Source organism: Cynocephalus volans, chromosome 14, assembly GCF_027409185.1.
Source record: "Cynocephalus volans isolate mCynVol1 chromosome 14, mCynVol1.pri, whole genome shotgun sequence".
NCBI classification, from domain to species: Eukaryota; Metazoa; Chordata; class Mammalia; order Dermoptera; family Cynocephalidae; genus Cynocephalus; species Cynocephalus volans.
The window spans coordinates 91,741,368-91,762,903 of record NC_084473.1 but is presented as its reverse complement, the minus strand read 5'-3'; the positions used below and the strand labels follow the sequence as shown (position 1 = coordinate 91,762,903).

The 21,536-nt window shown below is 41.3% G+C and overlaps 1 protein-coding gene across 2 annotated transcripts; it reads left to right on the top strand.

Annotated features, from left to right (window-relative positions):
- Window positions 1-270: 270 nt before the first annotated feature.
- Window positions 271-20,852, top strand: LOC134363219 (interleukin-18 receptor 1-like). 2 transcript variants are annotated; one of them, XM_063078783.1, is made up of 8 exons: window positions 271-328; window positions 3,414-3,657; window positions 5,516-5,681; window positions 8,221-8,374; window positions 12,782-12,844; window positions 15,774-15,894; window positions 17,730-17,869; window positions 20,647-20,852. In XM_063078783.1, the coding sequence occupies exons 1-8, from the start codon at window positions 271-273 to the stop codon at window positions 20,850-20,852; spliced, it is 1,152 nt and encodes a 383-aa protein (XP_062934853.1). The 2 variants fall into 2 exon arrangements, with proteins under 2 accessions (XP_062934853.1, XP_062934852.1); XM_063078782.1 differs by having other exon boundaries at window positions 20,644-20,852.
- The last annotated feature ends 684 nt before the right edge of the window (window positions 20,853-21,536 follow it).

Here is a 21,536-nt window from a genome sequence, read left to right as displayed (position 1 = left end):
CATGCTCTGTTGTATTAGAAAATTGTGTTATTAGGGATTTCTTATGAAAGCTGCAATTCATTCCCTTAAATTTTATAATTCCATATAGCTGAAAGTTCTGAGAATTGGTGACTATATTAAATGATATTAAAATATTCTGGGCTGGTTTTTTAAAAGTCAAAAGATTTTTTAAACCCTCCTTCATAAGACAGGTTTGCTTTTGTTTGAAAGCTTTGGCTGACCAGTGTTATTCTGTTTTTCAGAGAAACCATTTAAAGCAGAATCCTGAACATGTGTGATAGAGAATTACCCTTGACACTTTTGGTACTTATATTTATTAGCACCTCAGGTAAGTGATTATAATTATTCAGAAACATACTTCATTAGTAATCTAGAGAGAATATCAAGTTGTTGTTTTTTTAATATGGAAGTGGCTACTAAAGATGCTGAACTTACTAAAACTAGTGATTTTAAATTTTCCTTTAGAAAGTTGCCAACTTTTTGGTGTCCCTGGCATAGAGGACAAAAGATTCACAGGAATGGGATCAGTAAAGAGGGTGCATGCGGTACTGCTGAAAAAGAAAAGATTCAGCAGAGTTTATGTAGAGAGCGCAGAGTGTACAAACTTGTATCTTGAAATAAACTTCATTTGTCTGAGATGAAAATTTGCCTAATGTTATTTGAAACTGAGGACGTAACAGCCATCTTTGTTATTAGTTTTTAGAAAGTTTTACACACGTTATCTCCTTCCTAAGAGGAAGGCAAAGATTCATCTCATTATTTGGGGAAGAAGAAAAGTGGATGGAAGGTACCTCACAGATCTTAAAGAAAAACTAGAGTCAGCAGGAGTACCCGGGAAAGACCCTGGCTACACTAGGGAGGCTCAAGTAAGCTTCGCAGCAGGTGTCAAATACCAATTTTAATTTGTTAGCTTAGCAGTGACTGCTTGGAATTTTTTGTTTGTTTGTATTATTGAGAAGGATTCTGAGGCCTCATTCTTTGGAGAGGAGTTCTATGATTCAACAGAAAGGTTTTCCTTAGGCTTTGGAGAAGAAAGTGGGAGCACAAATGTTAATTTTCTTTTATCTATTATCTGGGAGGGCGAAACACATGGGCCCATATTCCCTACTTTGAGAATTACTGCTGAAGAGATAGCAGAGTTCAGCTACTGATAGTTTCAAATAACTCAGGTCCAATTTGGAGGTATATTTACTTAAGTGGATTTATGTATTGTTGAGATTCGTACAATGCAATTCTACCCAGATGTTAAAGGAATGAGGAAGATCTTCTCTTCCTGGTATGCAGTGATTTGTCAGAAGCTACTGAGTGAGAAAGCAAGGTGCAGGAGAATGGGTGTCATGGGTCCCAAGTTCTATGGACATATACCAATATCTTTGTCCTCGGTTATAATGAAATTGTGTTTCAAGCACTGAAACAGCTCTACAGTCTGTCATGTTAGGTTGCTGAGGTCCCAGCTCCCTGTGCTTTTAGGTGTTTGAAGAGCACCTTTCATGAGTGGTTCACTCTAGGCAGACAGGACAATATGCCATGTTTAGGATTCATAGGTGACAACATCCTATAACTGTTCAAACTGATGACAATTCCAAACACAGACTTTGTTCCAAAGGGCAAAGTTCTTAACCCTGTTGGGTCTTAATACCCCGTTCAAGGAAGGATGAGTGTGCCTGTTCTGGCACTTTGAAATCCACACACCTTGAATTCTACTCATTTCTCCAATCAAAAACCATTTCTAACCAGCATTATATAAATCAACAAAGCCTCTAGTGTTAAACAGAAGATTAGATATCTGAAGCTATTAGCTGCTTAGGGAGTGCGGACTTTCAACTGCAAATCACTTGTCCCTAGACAGTGTATATGCCACGTTAGGTTTTTTCACATGATAACTACCTCCAAAGAGGAATGAGTGGATATGCCCCTCAAAACAGGCATATGTGTTTATAGAAGCTTTTTAAAAAGATTAACCAAAACCTGGGAACCTGGAAATAACTCACATGTCCAATAGACATTTGTCCAATAACCCAAATCCCCAATGTCTACCCATTCTATAAGTGGATGAATTGTCAAATGTTTACACAACTGGATATTACATAACAATGAGAAAAGAACATATCAGTGCTACTTGCAGCGACGTGGATGCCTGTCATAGGTATACTGACATGCAGAAGGATCCAGACACCAGGTGTACATATTGTGTGATTTGTGCAATTTAGTATATTATCTGTAAAACAGGAACATAAATGAACTGTTCATGACTTACTATAGTTTTAAGTGTCAGTTAAAACTAACACCCACATATACACACGTATCACACCTTCTCTGTTGAAGCATTGAAATGTAAAAGAGAGAACATTTAACAACCACCAAACATATGATTGAGGCTCATTAACTGTCACACTTTTAGATTTGACATCCGTGTTTTTCAAGAATGCTTCTACCCTTTGAGCACTTCTTCTTTATGTTGTGGTTAATAACATGGAGTTAAAGCTAGACTGTTGCTTTGAGAAATAAACCCTAACTATAGAGAAGGCGTTTTGTCCATATTGTCAGGGCAATGTTCTATTCAATTTAAAGATTCTCATTCTCAAAATGTGGTGATGGGGCCCCTGGAGCCACTGGGGGACAGGATATGAGAAAGGTCTATTAATGCCAACTGTGAACACCAGAAGTGCAGAAGGAGGGGATTGAGCTCATACCTTGTGTAGAACAGGATCAGATAATTTTCCAAAGCCAGAGTATCTGGGTTAATTGAGAAAGTGGGAGAGAGAGAGAGAGAGACAGAGACAGAGTGTGTGTTCTCAAAGAGGGGAACAGATAGATACCCGAATTTGGATTGATATCATAATAATTCTTGATCATCCACATGGTAACCTAGAGCAATAACAAATTTGCACTCTGAGCTACACAGGCACTCCTTTAACCCTCCTGCACCTGCCCAGGGAGTGGTTAAGTTGGCTGGTGAGCACAGGGCAGGTGAGACTTCTGATCAGATGGAGAACTCCAAGCTCTCCAGGTTTCCTGTTCTCTGTTCCATGGAGACTCCTTAGCTGGGGTATTTCGAGGTAGGTGAGGCAGCACTGTGACTTCTGTGCCTTTCCTTACGAACCAGTTGTAATGTGTAATATTTTCTTTTAAAAGACAACACTGCATTTATCTGTCTTCTAACTATGGTAGGTTTATTTTTGATACTTGCTGTTTGGGAGAAGCTGTCAGAAGTTCTGTTCATGCCTTCTCTCTCCTAGTGCTGGAAAAATTGATCTAAAATAAGAGAACCCACAGGAACATGAGTCGGAGATTTCTCAGAGCTGTCTTGCTAACTTTGCTTCTTCACTTCGTGCAGTAGGAGAGAAAAAAATGACCTTTGTCATTTTGCTTTTGTTTTTGATTTTTTGTTTTACTTTGTTAATGTTTTGAAGAAACTTGTACTTCACGTACCAATATTACTGCAGTTGAAGGGGAACCTTTCTATCTGAAATATTGCTTATTTTCACCTGCACGTGAGAATGAAACAACCACAATAAGATGGTACAAAAGCAGCGAATCCCATGGACGTGTTGAGCTAAACCCAAGCAGTTCACCCAGAATTACTTTGCATGATTATGTTTTGGAGTTTTGGCCAGCTGAGCTGGATGACAGGGGATCTTACATTTTCCAAATGGGGTGAGTAGACCTTTGTTTTAGTATATTTCATGGCACTCTTGGCCTTTGTTCAGCAGCTCAAATATACAGTAATCAGAAAGGTCAAGCAATCCATGCATTAATTTCTCTCCCACTCTTCCCACAACATGAAACAATACTGCACTATTGAAAATAATAGTCTCCCTATGTTTAATTTCCTAATGATCTTAATGAAAGGAGAGTACCTTAATAGGATTTGGTTTTAGGAGATCCTTGTCAATGGTAAGTGAGGATTGGATGAAAGTTAGTTTTAAAATTCAGCTGCTCCTGTTGTCCGGATCCCGTGGTCAATGAAATCAATGGCTAGGAATTCTGATGATATTAATGTGTAGCCTGAGGGTGGGGGACAGTGTCAGCTCTCTGAATGGCACCCTCAGACTGGGGAGGGGGAATGGGATTGATGGAGACACACCCTAGTCTAGTTTTTGGTTGATGGTGCTAGTGGAGGAGGTATGTCTTTGGCAGCCAATCACAAACACTTTGCCAGGGGTGGCAGGGGGGGATGGGGGATGGGAAGGGCTTTGCAGTCTACTCATGACATAGCTCTAGATTCTGCCAGGAGAAGTGTAACTTCTGTAAAATGAGAGAAACCAACTAAATGCGTCAACCACTATTTCTGAACTTGGTTCTCTCTTGTATGTACGTACCTGTGCACATATGTATGTATGCATGTATGTATGTATTTTTATAGAGATTTGGGATTGACCTGTAGAAAACAGCTCTGGGCCAGCTGCGTGGTGATGTGTGCTGTCAGATGTAGCAGGTTTCTTCTAGAAGCATCTCTGGAGTGTCCTGATCATTATCAGCCATGTTGTTGACAGCAGAGTGAGATACAAATATCACAGTGAAACCTCAACATCACTCCTGTGGTTTTGCACAAAATGAGGTCATGTTTGTTTTTGTATATAGGAACTCCCAGGAGTCAAAAAGAAATTAAAGAACTTTTAAAAAATCCAATAAGTTTTACGTGACCTTTTAAGAGAGATGATTACAGAAATGGGTCACACCTGGGTCTTTTCACAGCAAGCTGAGGAAGAATGAATACTCACCAATGGGGTGAATGAATAAAGGCCTGATTTAAAGAATCAGAACGTTCTGGACAGGGGAGGAATTACAAACTGGGGAGAAGAACCGGTCATCTATGACTGACCGTCACGTGGAGATGGTAGAAACATGGCATTAACTATCTTTCTGATATGAGAGTAGAGAGTAGAAGAGGGCTCGGAAGTACAAGCGGAACTGTCAGGTGGAGGTCAGCAGTCACAGGGTGGCGGGTAGGAGAGGGCCAGAAGAACGAGGCTCAGAGTGGCCTTGGTGATGGCCCTGAAGGGTGCTGACGACCGATGAGTGGTGTGAGGCTGCAGGGATGGTGGGAAAAACAGCTTTCCAATGATGTGATCAGTGGATGGGATGCTACATGGGAGCAGGTTGTTTTGGACACCCAGGAACACAGGACATACATCTTCACATATATGAGGGGTCTTCAAAAAGATCGTGGAAAAATTTATATCATCATTTAATTCTGTTTTCTTCCCCCCACAAACTTTTTGAAGTACACTTGTAGTGCAGTTAGTAAGCAGGATCGTGTGTGTGTGTGTGTGTGTGTGTGTGTGTGTGTAGGGTGTTCAGGTTTTCTTCTTTCACCCCTCTCCCCATGAATGTTGTTAAATCTGCTGCTCTGAACCAAGTGGAGGTGGAACAGGGTTTGGGCATCAATGAATGAATCTCTTTAAACAGAAATTAGGAAATAAACATTGGATTGGTTACTAAATGGAAGATGAATAATATTTTCAAAGTATTTATAGTAATTATAAAATGCCTTAACACATTTATTTCATAGAAATGATACTCAGGAATGGAAATTAAGTGTCATTGGAAGAAATAAACACAGCTGTTTTACCAAAAAACAAGTAATTAGTAGAAGAGTGGAAGTTAAAAAATCTTTGGAGATAACCTGTAACAATAGTTACTATCAAAAACTGGTCAACCGAACATCATTGTACAAGGTAATAATTTTTAAATATTTTAACTTAAGACTTGCTATAAAAGATAAAGTTCTAAAGTGACAGCTGTGGACCATTTTGGTCTCACAGCAAATAAGCTGTTTGACCCCACACAGGTCACTTGGCCTGTGGTCATGCGGCTGTTGTAAAAAGAAAATATGTAATGTAGGTAGCACAGAGCTGTCCTGTATTAGATGTTCAATAAAAGGTAATGTCTTTCTTTCCCCTATCTATCTTCAATTTCATTCTCTTTCAATAAGTTAATTTTTAGGAATGCTAGTTTAAGGAGTTTTATTTTCTTCTGTCATATGAGCTTAAAATTTAAAACTCTACTGTATATATTTTTTCTGGATATATGAATTCATTTTATAAAATTGGAAGATGGGAAAACAAGTAAGAAAGCAAAATTTATTAATAATCCCACCAGCCAGAGACTGGGTGTGTGTGTGTGTGTGTGTGTGTGTGTGTGTGTGTGTGTGTGTGTGTGTAAACATCTACTTTGAAAAAGTGATAACATTTATTGCTTGTGTCTTTTATCCACTAAAAATTATATTGTGATTATTCTTCTACATCTTTAAAACGTTCTTCCAAGCATGGGATACCATTTTGAATGTGCCTGGTTTCCTCTAACTAAACCCCTTTTTATTGGGACATTTCTGAGTTTCCTATTTTTGGCTATTACTTAAAGGCTAAAGTCAATACTATTTCCATAAGTATTTGGGTGTTTATATGATTTGTCTGTCAACAGAATCCTTAAGTGTAGAATTACTAGATCAAAGGCTATGAGTATGTTCATGGCTTTTGATCCACATTATCAAATGGTCTCCAGGGAGCTGTGCCAGTTTAAAACCCCACACCTGGTAAAAGAATCCCTCTTTCCTCACACCTTCACCACATTGACAACTAAAACTTTTAAACTGTTTAAAAATCTGATATGGAAAATTTCTGGAACTTAGTGTTTTTTTCCAATTTTTTATCTTGATAATAAATTAAACTTTTTAATATATTTTTTGCATCTTACTATTGCTTCTTTATGGATAGCCTCTTTATTTTCTCTATTTTGTTTTGTTGGTGTATCTTTTACTGGTTGGATTGTAAGAGCTCTTTTAGGCAGTGCTTGGAGATTGTACATACACATATGTGTACAGATACAGTGTTGTGTGTGTACACAAGACAGTGTATAATTTCTATACAAGAACAAATCTGAATAATATGACTCTGTCATGGAAACTGTGAAGTCTGTGAGATGGTGGTCTGAACGGAGGATGTAGGAAAGTTGGAGCAACTGCTGATGATTTTCTAGAAGCTTGTTTGTGCCTTTTGCTGGAACACTGTTGACCTGTGATTTTTCAGGGAGCTCTTATCTGAATTGTTTTCAAAACACTTGAATCAATCCCAAGTCAACTTGACTCTATTTCCTGTTGAATGCACAAATGTTTTACAGTACCTGTAAATTAGTGAGCTTCAGTGTTCTGCATTTTCAGAAAACCCAATAGGCAGATATTTAAATTTAGAAAATAAATGTGCTAAGCATATTTTTAGCTAAATAATTAACCAAAGCACTACGTATTCTAAGTCTGTTGACTGATCATGACCGAACTGAGGGAACAGGAAAAAGGAAGCAAAATCAGTAAACCACTGGTTGGAAATGCAAATGAGGTCTCTGATATTTTTTATTTATCTTGAAAAATATTGACTTGGGTTTATAAAATGTAACATAAAAAATTACTGGTAGGAGGCACACATATGGGTGCTTTGCAGGCCCATTCGAGGCACCATCTGGGTCTGGCTCCAGTGGCCAGCACCTTTGGCCAGTTTTGAGGAAGAAGTGTGGGCAGGGGGCTCTGCTTGTGTGGAATTTGCAGAAACAGTGTCAAGCAGACAAGGACAGCCATTCAGCTCCTGTTTTCCCATCCAGATTGCTTCAGGACCTACCTATAAGCGACTGATGGATGGCTAAGTTGAAGAAAGCGGCTTTATTACTATTATTATTACTGATTCCTGTGATGTATGTGGAAATTGTGTGAGAGAGAGAGGTGTTCGAGTACGCCCATGGATTTGGATAATCTCAATGCACTTCTGGTCTGTTCACTGCCTTCTGGTGCAGGACATCAGGCGGGGTCAGTAGCTGCTATGTACTCAGTTCTCTGAGTAATTTCACTCGCACCCCATGACGCACCCCTGGGATGGGTAGTCATGAATGCATGGAATTGAACTGAGAGTGTTATGAAGCAGTTGTGATGCAAGCAGGAATTTTTTGTTGCAGTGTTCTGTGTGTGTGTGTAAAAGAGAGATTAAAAGAAAATGATGAAAGTGACTATGTTCTATTTCCCAGCATGTATTAATAATGACAATGAGAATGACATTAATGGGGCTGCATTTCATTGCCCCACTGGCAGCACTGGGACAGTTACTAGGGAACTGCTAGTTTCCATTCTGTTTCTTTTTTTCTCAAAAGATCTTTAATTTTAAAATATAGGAATGATTGTAATATAAATATTACTTTTACTTAGAGTCTTTTAACTTGCTTTCTTGAAAACAGAACTGCAAAAAGCTATCTGAGAACAGTGCAAACCCACTGCTACGGAAGAATGCCGAGTTTGAAGACCAGGGGTACTACTCCTGCGTGTTTTCCCTTCTTCATAATGGAAAACCATTTAACATCACCAAAACCTTCAATATAACAATAGTTAAAGGTAAGAAAAATCTCAGAATTGGGAAGAAACAAATGTATCTCAGTAAAGCGGAATTTTTTCTTTTTCTAAAGCAGCATAGAAGTCAAGAGGCCACTTTGCTGGGGTTGCGACCACACCACTAGTCTAAACACAAAGGTTAAAATTTCATTTTGGCACCCATCCACCTGGCTGACAATAATTGGGGGAGGGGGGCAGCAAATGAAAGTTTATGTGGATGAATCTCACATGACTCAGATCTCTATGTCTTATTTGGGATTTGAGCCAACTGAGAAATCTTTTGCTGTTAAGCTAACATTTTCCGTCATGAAGTGTTTATTGAGGACATCCGTATCCAATAAAGTGTACTTAGTACTGGGAGGCAAGGAAACAGGGAAATATGAAATAGAGTGAGTAACATACTCTCCTGTACTGTAATCTGATCATAATCAGGAGAGGCAGTAAGCCCCATCGAGGGACACTTCTGTGAATTGGTGTCATCTTTTGAGGCCTTAAGGGTGCAGTAAGATGTTGGAGGAAGGACAGATGCGGGAGGCTCCATCCGAGCTGGGTCTTGGAGGACAAGCATTACCAGCAGGCAGGACGTGCTGGGGAAGGGCCCGGGTGACAGAATAAGGAGCCCCCTGGCAAGAAGGGGATGTGGCTGAGGGTCTGCTGTGCCATGAACCCAGACTGTGGGTAATGGGAAAGCAGAAGCCTGGGATTTTAGAGTGACAGGACCTTAGAGGTCGTACCCAGTGAAGACATCCTTCACATGGCACAGGCAGTAACTGATCATCCTCTCCCTCCTTGGGAACTACCAGGGAAATTACCAAATCACACAGCAGCTTAGTCCAGATATTAATATCTGATTGTTGAAAAGCCTTTTTTCCCATCAAGTCCAAATATACCTTCTTCCAGTTTCCACCCACAGGCTTTTGTTTGTCCTCAGTAACTTCTCACATGAAGTCTGGTACTTTCTTAAAATGACAGCTCCTCTCACTGTGTGAAGGTAGGAGGCTTATGCCCCCTGACTTTTTTCCATCCCCCTGGAGACTGTACGGCCTATGGGGATGACTCAGTCAGCAACAGCTGCGGGCTGCAGCGCCCTGCGTCACCTGTGGCGAGGCACCTGTGTCCTCTTCGTCCCAACCACCCATCTTTGCTTTCAGCCCATCAGCAGCTCTATTCTTCCTTCTTCAAAGAAGCAGTAAGAATGCCATTAATAAAAGAGTGTGTACTGTGACCAGGGATTGCACAGGTACCTTAGTCGAGTCATCTCATACGATCCCCACAACAGATCTGCGGGGCTGTGACCTCGGGTGAGTTAAGTCACCTAGTGTTTCTCCACCTCAGATTCCTCATCAGTGCCATGGACCATCCCTCATGGGTTGGTTTGAGGACAAGTGAGTCAGCGTCTGTAAGGCTTTCGAATGGGGTCAGGGACATGGAGAGCTCTGGTGTCCCATCCCCTGCCACCTCCCACGTGCCCACACAGCTGCGCACAGCCACCTGAGGCGCTCATCTTATGTCCTTGTCCACTCGGAGATTGCCGACTGCCTCCTCCAGGACTCAGCTCCAACGTCCTTCCTCCTCTGTGGCCCCCACAGCCTCTTGCTTGTGCCTCTGATTGCAGTCAGAACTGGATTACGTGTGTGTCTCTGTCAGTAAACTGAGATGTTTCTGGAAGGAAGGGATTGATCTGTTCCTTATCTTTGCATCTCACATACCTGCACTTGGCACTTGGCCCATCACAGGTGTGCATTACATGTCTGTTGAGTGAATTACTGAGCCAGCAACAATCCCTTCAATTATACCTCAAACAGCAACAAGAACTCTAGACTCTTCACCATCTTGGCTATTTTCCTTTGGATTTGGTACAGTTTGCCACCAGCCTACTAAACTCTAGAGTTTGTAGTTGGAGTTGATAGACAGGAGGTGTTGTGACCCGTGTGAGGACAGTGGACCTCTGAGCTCCCACCTTGTCCATGCTGTGTCTCATTGCAGCTCACCTGCGCTCGTGGACACAGATCTCTCAGCTCCTGCGTGGGGAGCACCATTGCCTCAGCCCGTGCTCAAGAATCACAGCCCCTTGAACTCCCACGTGGCATCTACGCTTTCCTTGTCTCATGTTCTGGCTGACCTGGTCACACCTCCTCCTGCTGCTGCAATCTCTGTGCCATTTTGACCCTGCGATGCTGGCTTCATAGGTAGACCGGTCATGCCAGGAGCATACACTGAGGTGTTGTCTTCCTTCTGTTACCTCAAATGGGACTGTCCCTTCACTTTATACCAGTCATACAAACCCAGTGCTGATCTGGGTTTCCCGTGATGTAAGTTGAGCATTACTAGACACACTGAGTGTTAGAGCCCCTTACTGGAGATGTCTTCCCAGCTCTCCACATAAGTTTCTGGGGGAAAAATGGATCCAGAGAAAGACAGTGGCAATTTCCCCCGTTCCACAAAAAATCTCCTCCTGCCCCTTTGTCCTTGAATCCAACTCACATTCCTCCATACTCTCAGACCTGAGAGTTCGTTCATCCTCTGGCTACATCTCAGCTCCTCCTGCTTATCCACCAGCATCACAGGCTTATCCAGTCTGAATCCCGGCGGAACCCAGGTGTGACTCCCTCTGGGGTTCCACTGTGCGGGTTTCATTCTCCTGCTCTTGCCCACGTGCTCCCCCGCTGCCTTTTCTGCTCCTCACCCCTAGTCCTGCAGTTTCTGAGTGCGCTCAGCGAGGCACAGGTGCTGCAGGAGCATGGAGTCACACTGTCCTCCCACAGGCCCTGGCTTTCTCTTTGCTGAGCACCTGTCAGCCCCAGGAGGGCTGCTCTGGACTTTGCTTGGAAACGCCCCCAGAAGCACCAGGTGTGCTAGAAGGGAGCAGTTGAGGTCATGAGGAAAGTTATCAATGCTGGTAACAGAGCTAAGGATACCTTAACTATGTAGCGGTTTAAATACATAACTATAGTTGCTCCCGGTGTTCTGTGGTTATCAGCTGCCTTAGGCTGTACTGCAGCATTTAGTAGGAGGTTGCTGGGTGATGATTTGCAGTAGTTTCCACCCACTCACCCTGTCCCCCATCCACTGTTTCACTTTCCACGGTCTCAGGTACTTGCGGTCAACCATGGTCTGAAAATATTAAATGGAAAATTCCAGAAATAAACTTCCATCACTTTTTAAATGGGCACCATGCTGAGTAGCATCATGAGATCTCTCATGAGTCTGCTCCATCCTGCCCAAGATATGAATCACCCTTTGTCCAGCCTAGCCACACTGTAGACACTTGCCACCCATTAGGCACTTAGTAGCCACCTTTGATCAGATCAGCTGTCACAGCACTGCAGTGCTTGGGTTCAAGTCATCCTTATTTTTACTTCATAATGGCCCCGAAGCACAAAAATAGTGATGCCAGCAATTTGGGTAGGCCAGAGAGAAGATGTTAAGTGCTTCCTGTAAGTGAAAAGGTGAAAGTTCTCAACTTAATAGGGGAAAAAAATCCTCTGCTGAGGTTGTGAAGATCTACAGTAAGAATGAATCTTCCATCTGTGCAATTGCGATGAAGGAAAAAGAAATTTGTGCTAGTTTTGCTGTCGCACCTCTATTTTTATCACAGACAAGTTTGTATAGGAAGAAACGTAACATGCATAGGGTTCAGCATGATCTGCAGTTTCAGGCACCCAAGACTTGTTCCAGGACTTGGGGGTCTTGGAACCTATCCCCCACGAATAAGGGGGGATCACTGTACTTCCTTAGCATTTCTAGATGGGGGCTAAGGGAGAGAATATTTATGTACTCCCAGCAAGGGCCAGAAGTCACTCAAGAACAGAAGTGGAACTGGACCTATAGGTGTGGACACTCCAGCAGAGCTGGGACTGGGACAAGCCAAGGGAGGTGCCCAGGTCACCGTATTGTAGCGACACTCCTCTCAGTGTCCTGCAAGGGTCTGGTCAGTGCCTGAGAGTGACTGTCTTGCTTGTCCCAGCCTAGTCTCAGCCCCATATCCCATAACCTCTCAGTGAGGAGTTGAGGAGGACAGATGGAGGGAATCGGGCGGAACACAAAGGCACCTTCCACTCACTGTGCGTCTCCTAAGTCCCGCGAGTTTGGTCATCTCGGGATACACAGCAGTCTCCCTGGATGGACGTCTTCCTCTGACTTTTAGCCGCAGTGGGCAGAGGCCACGGATTTGAGAAAAAAACAGATTCAAGGTGCTTTCAACAGCTCTGTGAGTGCGGAGTTGATGGAAAGTGAAGCGACAAGCAATATGAGCTGTCACCTCTAGTTAACGAAAATGGGACTCAAGTAAATGTGGTGCTGTGACTGTTAGAGTCTTTGTTACGTGGCATGAGCATGTTATAACAGATGTTCATCTCAGAGAAGCTCACGGCAAGACTAATGCATTTTCTTTTCTTTTTTCACTTTTAGTTCACAGTACTGTAAATCCAGTTCTTCTTGGACCAAAGCTTAACCATGTCGAAGTGGAATTAGGTACATTTTGACATACATATATTCTGCATTTATGAATAAGGGGCATAAATGAGTTTTCCAAGGGTTAATCTGATTCACTGTTGATTGAAATCTTGTGTACAGCACATTCATATTTCATGAAGAATATAACAAAACCAGAAAAGCATGTCATTGTTTGAATGTTGCTGCTTTTAGACTGATGAAAATGGACAGTCTATTCAAAAGATGGTACAATGGCCTGTAGTCTGTAGATTAGGGTTTGTGTAGCCCTGTGTGTGGCTTTTCTGTAATTGTCTCTATGGTCGTTTCTAAACATGGAAATTCATTGAGAACACTGGAGAGATGATTCAAACTTATTTTGTAGTTTGAATATTTGATTTAATTGATTCACTTTGAATCAGTGGACTGAATTGACTGTACATTTACGATTTGTCTAGACAGGTCTTATTAATCAACCTGTTCAATTGGGTAATTTCTTTCAAAAGGGAAAGAAAAGAAGGAAAGGAAGAAATTCACACATGCTAAAAATGCTAAACAGGTATTACGCTAGGGGATTGAAATATATGATTGAGTTAAATCCTCCTTGCAACTCTGATGGATTAAATAACTGAAGTGCAGAAAGGCTAAGTAACTTGTCTAAAGTTAAACCATTGAAAAGGAGCAGAGCTGGGCATTGAGTATGTTGATTGCTTCCAAAGTCCACACTTAGTGGCCACAGCTGGCAGCACAGTCATTTATATGACCACATATGCTCAGTGTAGATCGGTTCTGTGCTATTTGTGCTCATGGATTGCCTGCTTTATAATTTCTGCCCTCATCTTTATTATTTCTTTCCTTTTACTCATTCGGGACTTAATTTGCACATTTTTTTCTAATTCGTTGACAGAGAGAGTTACAGAATTAGTTTCAGTTATCCTTTCTTGTAGTATGTGCATTTTAAGCCCTAAATTTCCCTCTAAGCACTACTTTATCTGTTTCTGAGTAATGACATGCCATAGTTTCATACTATTCAGTTCAAAACATTTTCAAAAATTTCCCTGGTGATTTCTTTCACCTATGGATTATTTGTGTTTCTTAATTTCCAAATATTTGAAAGGTTTTCTAGTTTTTGGTTTTTTTTTTTCTGTTACTGATGTCCAGTTTAGTTTCATTGCGCTTCAAGATTACACACTGTGCCATTTCCACCTTTTGAAATTTGTAGTGTCTTGTTTAAGGCCCAGAATATGGTATATCTTGATGGGTGTTCCAAGTGCATTTGAAATGAGGATGCATTCTGCAGGTTTTGTTTTGTCATTCTTTAAAGGTCAATTAGGTTAAGTTGGTTAATGGTATCGTTCAAATCATTTATAGCCTTACTAATCTTTTGTGTGCGTGCTTTATCTTTTGCCAAGAGAGGTATGCTAGTCTCTACAACTGTGATGATCAATTTGTCTATATCTCGTTTAGTTCTGCGAACTGTTGCTTTATATATGATGAGGTTATCTTATGGGCATGTACAAATTTATGTCTGTTGAATTGACACTTTTACCATCATGAAATGTCTCTCTTTATCTATCATAATCCTTTTTTCCTCAATGCCTATACTCTCTAATATGAAATAGTCACACTAGTTTTCTTTTGTTTGGAATTGGCATGTTTTATCCTGTTTAATATCATTCTACTTTTAACATTTCTTTGTCCTTATACATAAATTGTGTCTCACATAAAATGCATGTATTTGGATCTTTTTTGAAATCCAGTCAGTATAGTGTTTAGTCGACTTATATTTAATAAATTGCTGATATAGTTAGATGTATTATATAAATGTTATGCAAAAAGACTCATTTGATTCTTTTTTAGAATAGATTACTCTTATTTGTTGGAAATGTTCGTCTTTATTAACTCTTTCATCTTTTTCTCTATTTTCTTTTAAATTCTTTAATTAAAGTCTTTATCAGCTAAATTCAACATTTAAATCATCTGGGAGTCTGCTTCTATTATCCATTTTTTCTATTTATTATTGTTTGTATTTTCTGCCCCTTTGCGTGTCTCTTAATTTTTTATTGTTGCTGATCTTTGTGTATAAAATATGAATTGTATATCAAACAAGCAAATTAAGTTTGTATTAGTTTTTCCATGAGTGTTTGTCCTTTCCTCTGTTAGGCAGATAGTGGGAGGGGCAGAGCATGTCAGTCCACTCAGAAGTGAGCAGGGGTGGCTGGGATGTGGGTTTGCTAGATGCAATCTGCCTTTCTTCTCCTATAGCTGGGGCAGGGAAGGGCACTGCAGTCATGTGTTTGTTTTACTCTAGTGGGACTTTTTCCCTCAGTACCAGGAGATTGCAGGAGGTGCCATGCAGCCTCTGCGCAGCCTCTCCTGCTGCCCAGGTCCATAGCACTATTCCTGCAAGCCTGTGCAGCTGTCCAAAGCTCCATCAGATTCCCCTTTACCTATGGGACTCCTTCTATTTATTCCAAACCGAAGCAAAAGTTTTCATTAAATAAAATGGCTGCTCATCTTCACTCACCCTGGAAGGCCTCTTTCCTGACTGTACTTTTAGTTCAATTATTTCTCTTTACTTTCCCAGAACTTTGATGTCTTTAATTTTTAATTTAATTTGGCTTTTTGTGATTTATCTATTTTGTTTTTTTGAGAAGTTGCCATTAGACACTGCCTACTAAATTGTATACTGAAAAGAAAGTTCACTGGCTACCCTAAGTTTTAATAATTGATTTAAAAATAAACATTTCAAGAGAAGCCAATTCATATTTTGATGATGGCTTATAATTGCTACCTAATTCCTCTGCTTTATAATTGTTCTTGTAAACTTAAAAACAAGGCATATCTGTTCTCTTTCTGGAATATAGCACTATGTTTTTTATTAGGTTAACATACGTTGATTATATGAATTTAAAACCTTTGGGAAATCTGAGTTCCTAAAATCAGAACTTTGGTTGTCACTTTTACTTAGGAAAAAGTGTACAGCTCAACTGCTCTGCTTTGCTGAATGAGAAGGATTTGGTTTATTGGAACTTCTGGAAAGGAAATGGAACAGATCCTAATGTACATGAAGAGAAAGGAGTGAAAATTAGGTATGGATATGTGATATATGACATAAAAATCATATTGTATATATGATATAAAAATGCTGAAGTCCTCAGTGGCTGATGTGATATTTTGGGTAGTTTAAATTATAATTATAATTTACATAATTTATGATGGTAATTGTCATACCCTAGGCTGATGGATTATGCAGAAATTTGTTGCCAAGATCTAGCTAGAAAAAGATTTGTGACAAGATCAACAGGGGGTTTAGTGTCACCATATAAAAGCAGCTTTTCATCAGTCAGGATCTGTTGGGGATGGGATTTTACATAGCTTTTTATAAAAGAGTGATTGCTGAGGCCACAATTTTTTTGGAAAACGTGTTAAGTGCTTTATTTTATTAATGTGTCAAAAAAGTTCTGAACAATGTGCATATTAATATGTCAATAGCCCATATTTTTCCATTAGGGAACGGCCAAACTTATCAAAACAAAGCATACTAAATGTATGGTCATTTAAAGTTTTCTGAATGACTTTGAGTCATGCTGTAGTTATTAATTATTATATTGATACACTGCTCTGGGTCTAGTGAGTGGTGATCCTAAGATGTCTGTCACTTTTGCTGCACTTTATGAGGGTTTTTGTCTGCTTTTTATAATTTTTGAGTATGTTATTTGTCATCATGTTAGCAGGTCTCAGTTCTTGCTGCCACCTGTCTGTCTATAAGCTCTTTACACTGTGAGGTCTGGCTCCTCACCAAGGGCAGGCACAGGATTTGTGCCTGATAAGTACTGGATTCGGCTCAGTTTCATGGCTCTCCTGCCAGGGCATCTTATCCTCAGCAACTGTCCTTCACTGGAGTTTTGCATTTCTCCTTCTGATGATCTATTTCTAAGCTTTGGGCAGAAAAAAGACCAACTCACCAAACTTCTTAGAAATGCAGCTTAAGCTAGGAAAGCAAGGAGGTCTTTCTTTATAGTTGGGTGCACAGATTTTTATGTCATCTGTTTTGGCTTCTCGGTGGACTTTTGTGGATTACTTCTAAACCTGCATTGGTCTTAGATGGTTGATATTTCTGCACGGTGACTTCTGTACAGGATTGTGTTCTAAAGTGTTTTTGAGGCAGTTGGAGGCAACAGTGGGATTTCATGTCCCAGGTACTAGAGACAGCTGCTGCCGGGGAGTGAAGCCTACGGGGACCACACCTGGATGTGCTGAGTGGCAGAGTCCCCCAGAGCCTGTCACTGATGGGGGAAGTGGACATCGTGAGCATTTGCCTTGCATCAATGACAGGGCAAGTTGAAACTTTGAGGAAGAGGAAGAGAGCTTGCTGCCACTGGTTGCCTCATGTCATTTTCTGACACTCGCTGTACAGCTTACGTGGTATTTCTGATGTCCCTGGGGATGTCTGAGAATGGTGTCTTTTTTTTTTAATGCTTAATGAGGTAAAAGTAATCTTTAGGATTGCATGGACAAACGATGTGAATTTGTATCTATGCTGAGCAATTTACAGCCATGTCACTGTTAGTGGAGATGTACTGTGGGAAGAACCCCAACAGTTAGGAGAAGAGAAATAAGGGAATATCATCAAGAGAAAGGATATTTTCTTGTATTTTCAGCTCAGCAAAGTTATCTCCCAGGTATTTTAATTCTAGGCAGTCGAGAGCACCACCGCCAGCTGGAACTGTCCCTTGTGGTGCACCACGGAAGAGCAGGAGGTTCATCACAGTCCACACTTTAAAATTACCCTCCAGAGAGGGAAGACATGATTTGTCAACACAGTAGCTGCCATTGTATATTTTAAACATAGGAATTCCCCTCTCGTGGGTAATTTTGCTGGTAATGAACAAAGCCTTTGTTAAATTATTTTCCTCTCTTACAGGACTTCAGAAGGCAAATGGCGTGCTTCAACAATATTGAGGATTGAGAATATTAGTGAAAATAATCTACATTTTTTATATAATTGTACTGTGGTCAGTGAGGGAGGCACAGACACCAAAAGCTTCATCTTGTTGAAGAAAGGTGTGAATGATTTATTTTTGGAAGTTTGTGGCAACTTAGCACGCTGCTGCTAAGAGACCCCTCAAGGATCATCACTGCCTCATTTTCCACACCAGAGCTAAGCTCCTGAGAGGTGAAATGCTTCGTCCTGTGTCACAGACATTCAGTGGCGGACCGGGTGCTCAGCCCTTGCCAGAGTCCTCTGGGTCACAATTCCAAGCACAGAATGAAAACATGAAGTTTATTCCTTTGCTCTCACAGTCATATTCCAATCCTATGTAGGAACCAGGGGGCCAGAGCAGGGATGCAGGTGAAGCTTAGGGACGCAGGTGCTGGGGGTTGAGGGTCACGGGGGAGGCAGTCAGAGGAGCCTTTGCACACCCTGCCCTGCACACCCAGAACAGCCAGAGGAAAGTTTGCAGATCAGCATAGGATGAGCCCGGTAAGAACTAGGCATAATTGCTGGCTCTAGCCACCTTAACAGGGCACCAGGCTCGGGGGACCCTCGGGTGTGGTCACTCATTCAACAAAGATTAACTGCAGCTGCTTCTTTGGTCCAGCCCCTGATCTGGCAAGCGGACAGTGGATGACCCTGATCCATGGGTTCTCACCTTTTTCAGTGCCCACCTGATGGATTGCTGCAGGTCACCCACCCACACAACCCAGGGCCACTGGCCCAGTAGCCACTCAGAAGTGGCTGAGTCTGGAGCCAAGAAGCTATGCTTTTCAGTTGTCAGTGCTCATTCCCAGGCTCAGCCACCAGCTCCCCAGATATGTAGGGAAAGGTCAGGATCCAAGGGGCTGATAGAAAGGGAGAGAGACACAGACAGAGACAGAGACAGACGTGCACAGAAATAGACAGACAGATGGAGACAGAGAAAGAGAGGCAGATAGAGATACAGAGAGCGAGAAATAGAGATACAGAGACACACATAAAGAGACAGACAGAGGTGTACAGAGAGAAACAGAGTGAGAGAGAGAGACAGAGACACAGAGATAATAGGAGTGAGACGAGAGACACACACAGAGAGAGACACAGAGAAACGTATGTACACATAGATGACTGTGCCTTGGCTTTGGTGAGAAATGGAAGGCGCAGGGCAGAGAGAACCTAAATGCCAGAAGCCATCCTCTCTCGTTGGGCTGTCCTGGTACCCATTTGCGACTCACCTAGTACACCTGTTTCACAGCCATCACTCTACCACGTGCAATAGTAACAATAGCTAACAGTCACTACATTCTTATTGTATGACGGGGCCTGTGCTAAGGTCTTTTTCTGATTTCATTCACTCTTAACAACAGGCTTTAATGGGGGAAGGAACTCACGCAGGGTCCCACAGCAGGTAAAGGTATTGAAACAGACCTGATTAACTCTAGAATCCATGCTCTTACCTTGTACAGGAACTGTTGCAGGTGACCCCCCACCCCCGGTGATGCCTGTGCCCTGGTCTGTGCACGTTTGAGGGAGGGCCTTCCAAATCAGTTATTTTAGTTGGATCTATGGGCCTTGACTGGATTTTGTGGTGACTGCTTGCCACCAGCCACCATTCCCCTCATAGGTCAGGGCAGGACTGTCCTCGCCCTGCCCTAGAGGCTTCTGCCCTGACCATTTCTCTTGCTGCTGTTCTCACACATGTAGGCTGGGGGATAGGGGTCTCCCAATCCACCATTCCCCCTGGAGAGTGTGCATGCCAGTGTGCGTGTGTGTGCACATGTGCGTGTGTATGTATATGTGTGTGTATGTGTGTGTGTGTGTGTGCATGTGTGTGCGGCACCTTTCAAAGATACAGGCCCTCCAGGACCTGGCTTTATTCAGAGCCTACTTAGTAAGCAACCACTGTTGCTCACTTGCACCCTAATAATTAATTTTACTGGAAAGATCATCCCTAAAAATTGGGCAATCTAAGATGGCAAAAGGTTTAAGCATGTTTATAATCTTTGACCTAGAACCCCCCCCACCGTTAGAATCTGTTCAAAGAAAATAATCAGAAATATGGCTAAGTGTACATGCACATGTTCATTGAAGCAGTCGGTGTCCTTATACAAAATTACAATCAATCTAAATATTGAGATATTATAAAGTATAATTTTAATAACCTAGTGAATTGTTTATCATATAATATTAAGAAATAAGGAGTTATTACCATAGGATCTCAATTAAGTACAAACTTTCAGGGACAAAAAGAAAACCCAGAAGGAAACATACTATTACGTTAGCACGGGCATCACCACATTGTGAGATAGTTGAAAATTACTTTATTCCTTATATTCCTTTGAATTATCTAATATTGTCCAGTATGAACATAAACTAAATCAGTCTGGAAAATGTATCTTCTTCTCAAAGGGCACTTTTATACAAAAAAAAATTGCTAAAATTGTGACAGCTATATGCCAGGCACTACATTAACTGCGTTATGTGTAATATCTAACCTTCCCCAAACAGCAACCCTGTAAATGAAGCAGGAACTGTTGTTATCTTCATGTTACAGCTGAAGACACTAAGGCGTAGGGGCCTCCATGATGTTCCCTATGATACAAAATAATCAGTGGAGCCAGGCCACAAACCTAGACCACCTCTATCCAGCTCTTTCTCAAACCATGCACATCTACACATATTTACATTCCCAACCCACTGGCTGAGACTGAGTCCCTCTGTATTTCACCCTTATATCCCATCACCCCAGGAATCCGCACAGGTACACAGTTAAAGGTAAAAGCTGCAACCCCAATGTGATCGTGGGAGACCCTGATCAAATTTCTTTAATTAATTGTTGTATTTTCTCCTTCTTTTCTAGCAGACAAGGCTGATATCCCAGGCCATGTCTTCACTAGAGGAATGATCATAGCCATTTTGATCTCAGTGGCAGGAGTGTGCCTAGTTATTGTGTGTGTCACTTATAGAGTTGACTTGGTTTTGTTTTATAGACATTTAATGGGAAGAGATGAAACATTAACAGGTAACAAATACCAGAATGCTGGTATTTCTTATCTTATGCTCTCATAAAGAAACCATGTAATGAAATACTAATTTTCATCTAATTTTTGTTACATTATTGACTTAATTTGATGGGAGAGACTTCTCATGAGAAAGGTCACTCTGCATGGGCCGTCCATCATGAATGTTGTGTGTGCCACCTTTTCTTGTGCTTACTCGTGTATTGCCAAAAAATTGTCCTCTAACTGTTTCATGTGTATTATGTTGTGTCCTCCTAAATGCCCCATGAGATGCATGAGCCCAGGAACTGTACGTCTGGATGACTTGGTACATACACCGCCTAGGTACCGTATATAGTGCATGCACTCAGTAAAGTTTGCTTAAATTGAATTGAACCATATTACGGTTTATTTCTTTACCCTGGAGAAGGAGGCTGCATACTGTACCTGTAAAAACTGTGAACTAGAAGCCAAATGACCTGGATTCTAGTTTCCTAGATCTGTCAGTTTTTATCTACTACTGTGTCTACCTGGTGGCTCAATGCCTCAGTTTCCATATATTTAAAGGTGATTAGAAATCCTCAAGTTTTGAGACAATTACTGAATTTTAAAAAAATCAGTTTAATCCATTGCACTTGCTTTTGTTTTCATATGTGTACATTTGTGTGTGTGCTTGTAAGAAAAAACCTTTGCATAGTTCACAAAATTTCTAAGGAGCTCTACAGTGGGAAGTCTGCCTCCCAGCCTTGTACCT